This window comes from Fragaria vesca, linkage group LG6 (assembly GCF_000184155.1).
Source record: "Fragaria vesca subsp. vesca linkage group LG6, FraVesHawaii_1.0, whole genome shotgun sequence".
Classification (NCBI taxonomy): domain Eukaryota; kingdom Viridiplantae; phylum Streptophyta; class Magnoliopsida; order Rosales; family Rosaceae; genus Fragaria; species Fragaria vesca.
Window position 1 is genome coordinate 10,491,233 of NC_020496.1, and position 7,082 is coordinate 10,498,314.

The 7,082-nt window shown below is 37.0% G+C and overlaps 1 protein-coding gene across 1 annotated transcript; it reads left to right on the forward strand.

Annotated features, from left to right (window-relative positions):
* The first annotated feature begins 3,233 nt into the window (after positions 1-3,233).
* On the forward strand, positions 3,234-5,575 carry LOC101309658 (1-aminocyclopropane-1-carboxylate oxidase 4-like). The gene is made up of 3 exons (XM_004305215.1): positions 3,234-3,772; positions 3,868-4,225; positions 5,332-5,575. The coding sequence occupies exons 1-3, from the start codon at positions 3,234-3,236 to the stop codon at positions 5,551-5,553; spliced, it is 1,119 nt and encodes a 372-aa protein (XP_004305263.1). The 3' UTR covers positions 5,554-5,575.
* Positions 5,576-7,082: the final 1,507 nt, after the last annotated feature.

Sequence of the window (7,082 nt, forward strand, 5' to 3'; positions counted from 1 at the left end):
AGGAAATCATGACAAACTTCATGCCACTTCAATTCAAATCAATTGTTAATTGAGCAAGAAAACGATCGCGAACAACAACATCAAGCTGGGTGGTTGTTTCAGGAACTAAAACAAAAAACACATACTATAAACTTTTTGGAAAGTCCGGAACTCCGGATGTTATATTCACTATGAGTTTCTGAAGTTTAAAGATATTCAATTGCCTTTAACTAAATGAACATCTGAGTCTGCATATGTGTCGATCACCAGATATAGATATCGGACCCTGAACCAAAATGAGTCCCTGATCATTTAACTCGATCAAAACACTTCATCATCACGAACCATGCATGATGCATGTCCTAGCTAGCTAGGTGAAGAAAACAAGAACAATAATCTAACTTTTGCCCTTAACTTGCTGATCTGTAATATACTAGAAAAACCCTTAAAAAGCAAGACATATATAAAAAGAAGAAGAAACTAAGATATAGTACTAGTAGGATACGACGATTTACATCTATCAAGGCCATACTATATTTTATGTAATGAACAAGTTAATTTATTATATCTTCGGCTTGTTAATTAGGGCTGGTTATCTATAGCTAACTTAAAAGATACCCAAATGCATGTGACGACATAATGTGAATTAGGAGGAATTGTCATAACTCGAATCGAATGTTTCATTTGGAAAATAGTACGACGTAAGAAAGCTTAACATGTTGTGTGTGTACTAATTCATGATCACCAGAAGTTAATGACACTAATCCGAGTTCGTGAGAACAACAGATGCTATATTTTGCCAAGGAAAAATAACAATGTTAATTCAGGTTAATATATATACACCTTCCAGTAGTATTCTACAAGGCGAGGATAATATAAAATGTCTACAGATCCGAAACATACATCGGTTATGGGTAAGCAGCTAAATGTTACGTTAGATAAATCCAAAACAAAATCTATCCAGGCCGACTCATGATGCTGCTGCTGTTGTAGACGATGCATGTTTTGAGTCATCAAATATATATTAATTAGCTAGAATATACTACTAGCTTAACCGTAAAAGCCACTCCAATACTTTCCTGTGTTAATTTGCTTTCTGAAAATCAGAATATTCTGAAACTCGATCATATTCACTTATTTACGTACGAACTGTTAATTAACTGCAAAGAGAAGCATCATCAACACTGAACAAACTTGGTTGACGAACATTTCTATGATCATCTCTATTTTAGGTATTCGGGGAATCCTCCTTAATAGACGAAATATTCCTATTATGTCAATGCCAATTGAATTAAAAAATATAATTATTACTCTGTTTAATAAAATTAAGGAAGTCTTTTATCCAAAAAAAGAGGTGGATCCTCTTATTGTGATTGTTAGCCCGGCATTCGACGAGTTGGAAGCTCGAGATAAAAAGAATAAAAGAAAGAGGATCATACTGGAACATATAGCCCGTTTTATTGATGCATTCCTATTGAAAATGAAGAATAATACTTTTATGAATTGTATCTAAAAAGACTTTTAAGAAGGCCTTGGTGGCTGTAGTTCGACATTATAAAATCCAAAAGGCGTTGGACTCCGAAAAAGACAGAAAATAATAGCCTCTCAATCTATTTATCTCCTTTTCCAGTTGATCAGGTCAACGTACTCCGATGACAAAGTCCTCTTTAATTTCCAAGCCATTTCCTGATGCACTTATCAAATAAAAACTGACTTGATCGATCTTGTTTCGTGATACAAGGCTTTACAAATTACAAAGTAGTATATATAGCTACGTTTTAGCCTTTTAGGTATATGTTTCTTCTACATCTTGTTTTCATGTAATTTGTGTTAACCATAATAGGTTTATAGCAATTAAGTCAGCAAGTGCATTTACCTCATTCTACTTATCGAGTCTTATATGTAATTGTTGTAACCTCATTTTCCATCAATCGATCATAGATCATAGATAGCATCCAAAATGCTTCCTTTTTTTGACATTTTGTGCATTTCCTTTTTAATAAACCTTGAATCCTTCAATTTGTGCCTCTTTAGATAAAGTAATTCCTCCCAAAACTCGAGCGGTCTTTACTTTAATATAGGTATCGGAAGCCGATTTTGAATCTTATATATTAACGTTGATGCAAATTGAACATAAAAGATTGATCAAAGTCTTGATTGCAACCATCATATGAGGGGGGTCACACTGCTTGACGAATAGCTAGCTGCATGCAGTTGGGAACTCAATTTCGAAAACAGAAGTTGGGCCAGTGTAGGTCTTAGCAGAAGTTGTGCTATAACTTATATCGAATATATTCAGTCGTTAGTGTTCCAAACGAATCGCATTAAGGCCCAAAGCAAGGTTTGTACTTTGTAGTTAGCAAACCATAAAACTTAATTGGCAATTCATGCCAATTCAGCACCTTGCGCCTTCTTCTCCTATGGGGGAAACCACGCTTGTAAACGAGTAAGGTACTGTGACTGTGCGATCCGAGGCTATGCTACTCTCGCATATATATCCGCATGCTGCAGGTTCCTTTCCTACTGTTAAGCATTGTCAACTTTCCTTTCCTTTCCACTGCACTCATTTGATTTCAGGTAATTTTGTGTAGTCCCTATACAAGTATTGCCCTATATCTTTCTTTTGTCGCTCCTCTTGCATGTGTAAATTAGTTTCAGATTGCAAATGTAGCTGGTAAGAATTTTCTGTGTTCTCTCACCCTAATTGGAAGATGTGTTGAAAGTTGACACTGACAAATCAAACCAAGCCGTTTTTAACTAGGCTGGTTTGATGTGGTACGTTCAAGTATCTTTTCTCGACAGAGTATGAAGAATAGGTTAATACGTACAACATCTGTCTTTTGAATATTTTTCCATATTTAATAAGATGATAATCATGAGATTAAGGGGTCCTGACTCCTGAGATTAGAAAAAGATCGAAAGGAAATGCTTACCTAAGAGAGAATCAAAGATGATAATTAACTGTGGAGCTGTAAAGCAAAGTGATGATAAAGAAAAGAAAAGCTAAGCCTCAAAGTGAAAGACCTTATGATCATGATCATTCCTGGGCTCCTGGGTTGTAATCAACATCGAAGACATGCCATCATTCATGCTCCTTACCCTTTCTCTTTTCAATTTTACTACATTTTATCACATAAATAAAGATAGATAGATAGATACCCCAATGTCATATACACAAGTACTAGGACTACAAGTTACTGAGCTTATTCGATCCATCACTAGCTATAGCTCACCCCTAGTTTCAGTCCAAAACAATGGCAAACTTACTTGAACCCGTCCACGAAAACCCTATTGATTTCCGTGCCCCGCCACCTTCTCCAGTTGCGTCTGGCCGCCGATCATCCCTCACAAACGACGATGTCATTACCGAATTCCTCCAGCACTCCCTCAATGTCCCTGACCTCATCTTGCCAGACAAGTTCTTCCCAAAACAAAAATCAGTTGAAAATCCCCCCACAATTGATTTTGAAACATTGTGTTCACATCATTATGATGATGCTAGTGTTGCCAAGATTCTGGAGTCCATAGCAAGAATCGGGTGCTTTCAGTTAGTGAACCATGGGATTTCAAGTGATTTTGTAAGGTCAGTGCAGGCTGAAGCCATCGGGATATTCCAGGTGCCACTGGAGAAGCGGGCAGACATAACAAGGTCACCGGAGAAGACATATGGGTTCGAGGAAGTTCACGGTGAGGAGGCTGACACGGAATTGAGTGAAGAGTTTGTTTGGTGTAGAGAACAAGGTTTGAAGTTGGCAATGGAGGGAATTTGGCCAATAGGGTATTCAAATTTCAGGTAACATTGACCAACTGCTCTAGTTTTTTTGGGTAAATAAAGAATGTATTGAACCAAAGATTTATAATGCCAGTTTAACTGCTTGACTTGTGCAGCAAGAAATTGGAGATCCTTATGACAGATACAGAGAAGGTTTGTGAGAGAATTCTACAAAGCTTATTGAACACTAAACAAAAGGAATCTGTTTATGGAAATACTTTTGTTCAGGGAAAAGAACTTGGGACAGTTTGTTGTTTTTACAAGCACAATCAGAATGTTTTAGCGGATAAGTGGGATAGCTATCTGAGATATGATGTGATTAGGATGCTGATAAGAGGAACTGATTACTCTCATGCCTTGTGTTTGCATCTTTGTGATGGATCCTCAGAGTTTCATGTTTACTCCAAGAAAGGTTGGGTTTCTTTTACCCCAGATAGAGATGCTCTTGTAGTTACCACAGGGGACCAAATGCAGGTAAATAAAATCAAACTTACTGTTGCTGGCATGGTATATTTGTGTTCCATTACTTCTGAAGCTTTTATTAATTATATATCTGCTAATTGGACCAAAGAGAAACTAGGAGAGAATGAATGAGTGATAAAGCCAGCATGATAATTACTTTGTCTCCAAGATGGCACATTGCTTTCTTATAATTATGGGGTTATTGTAGTGTTTCTAAAGTTATCTAGAGAGTGGTATATATATTCATGTCTTGCAATAAGGTCGTGTTCCACCCCCTGCTTTGTACAAACACAGGTAGATCATGATCATTAGCTGCATGCCTGCATCTTGACAAAACAATATTCATTATTTGCACTAATATATGCTCTGTGGACTCCAAGGAATGCCTTTAACATTATCAAAATAATCTCTCTTTCGAGATAAACACTTAATAAACAATAACATTTTGTAAAGTTTTCTTTACAAGAATACGTGTCATTAATTTAAGGAAAAAATTCAGTTTACTACCCTGAGTTTTGGGTCTAAAATCAGTTTGATACCTCATCTTTTTTTTTAATCAGTTTCATACCTAAACTTTCAAAATGACATCAATCTTGACCAAAATGACTAAAATAGCCCTGGTTAATCTTTTTACCCTCTCTCTCCCTGCCTCCAAATCCACCACATGGCCGGCACCGGCATCCACCCCTACCACCAGTAATGGGCCCCGACGGCAGCCCCTCCTCCTCCCCCGGCCGTCGGTGCTGCCATTCTTAACTCTGAGAGGGTAAAAAATTAACCAGAGCTATTTTAGTCATTTTAGTCGAGATTGATGTCATTTTGAAAGTTTAGGTATGAAATTGATTAAAAAAAAGATGAGGTATCAAACTGATTTTAGACCTAAAGTTCAGGGTAGTAAAGTGAAATTATCTCTTAATTTAAACGGCCACTTAAGTACGTGTTAAATAAACATGTGTTCTGTCATTTATGTTGAAGTGGTCAAATAATGTCGAATACAATATGGTCCTAGTAACATTAGTGTGTTGTATTGTACTTAGGTCATTTATAAGTTGAAATATAGCAGTGCAATTTGGTATTATTCACTCTGAATGACCTTGCATATTTTTAATCCTTTTTAGGCATGGAGTGGAAGCCAATACAAGCATGTGATAGGAAGGCCAATCTTTCAGGCCAAGGAGGAATGCATTTCAATGGCCCTTCTCTATTCCCCTCTGAACATCATGACCAACTCCCAAGGCAACACGGAAAAGAAAATTTTACTCGGCCAACAATTTATAGCGGCTATATTACTAACTCTTGTCTACCAATTTTCAGTATACTACTTATACATGAATGTTTGATGTGTTATTGGGACCGACTTGATTATAAGGATTACTATACATAATGTTTATTCCTATTTCCTACAAATACCAACGATATTGAAGTTTCAGTACTCTTCTTTCTTTAGTGTTGATCTTTGACCATCATGTACGTGTGTCCTAGACTAATCTGATTGATTCACTGTTTTAGTGAATAGGCCCTGACAACTTTTTGCTCTATCCCGCGCACAAGGATAGCAAATGTTAGGCTATCATGTTTGTTGTGAGGCTAAGTTGTGAATGTAAATATGTAAGTACTGGAAAGTAAAGATATAACACCAGCACGTTTTTTACTCGCAGAAACCCTGCAACCAGGGAGAAAAACTGTGTGCCCTAACTGAACTTGCTCTCTTGTCTCTCAAGTGTTTTACACATAGGACTATGCTAAGCTTCAAAGCAGAACTTAACTAACGCCTTTAGCTAATTCTCTAAGACAACTTACAACATGTTTCACACGAACTTAACTAACTCCCTAGCTAATTCTCTATGAAGACTTCACCGGGTTGCATCACCTAGACCGCTCTCAAGGTATGCATGAACAATGAACAATGATATGGGTTTTGAAAATGTTTCGGTGCTCAACTCTAAGATTTACAATCAACAAGGAAGACTTAGAGCAAAGGAGCAATAATGCTAAGACTCAAAGGGAGAAAATGCAAATGACAATTTTCAACAACCAAAGAGTATGAGGAGCAGAGCCTCATATATATAGGCAAAGCACCGGCCATGAAAGGGCAGGCATAATTGCCAAATCAAGATGGCTTCATTTTAGACTGTAGTGTTTTGTCTCACCAAAAGTAGGATATATAGGATCTGACGGATCCATCACGCCTAAGACAAAAGCAAAGTGAGATGTTCCCAAATGTAAAGAGTCAAGGGTTTTGAAAAGTAAATCAGTTTTAAATAGATGACAAAGACATCACAAAACCACTAACTCTAAGAGGACACTTAGACTAGCTATATAGCTTGGGCGGTGTCTCACATGGGTCAACAGCTGACTTGGTTTGTGTATCACAAAACCCAACTGGACTAAAAAAAAAAGATCTGACCTAAAAGTGCTATAGTCATGTGCTCATGGGTTGAAAGAACAACACAACCCTAGACTAACTTAGAGCTCAAGCACAATGAAAAATGTTTTGCTAAAAGAGATTTGAAATTCAAATACTTGAAAAGCTAAAGCAAATACATTTAAATATGCATGAAGTTAGACTCAGAGATTATGACAGATACAAACTGGGGTATCATCCAAATCTAGGATGGCAAGTGAAACTGCCATTCTCAGTGAAGGATATGTGATGCATATGCATAGGAACTACCTGATTGAGAACAGTCAGGTCTTCAATCTTCACTTGAGCTATCCTATGCATTCAGCACATGAAGTGCAGCTCGTGTCTTGTGTGTTTTGACCATAAGAGATAGCCAACAAATCTTATACCAACAGTTAGTCTTAGAGATTCAAACTTGATCTTTCTTTTCACTATATTCACTTACACTAACACATCGTGAATGTA

Excerpts from the sequence above, each read along its gene's own strand:
- LOC101309658 (XM_004305215.1), top strand. The coding sequence starts at position 3,234 with ATGGCAAACTTACTTGAACCCGTCCACGAAAACCCTATTGATTTCCGT. Across the intron at positions 3,773-3,867 it reads ATAGGGTATTCAAATTTCAG|CAAGAAATTGGAGATCCTTA; the intron begins GTAACATTGACC and ends TGACTTGTGCAG. Across the intron at positions 4,226-5,331 it reads CCACAGGGGACCAAATGCAG|GCATGGAGTGGAAGCCAATA; the intron begins GTAAATAAAATC and ends AATCCTTTTTAG.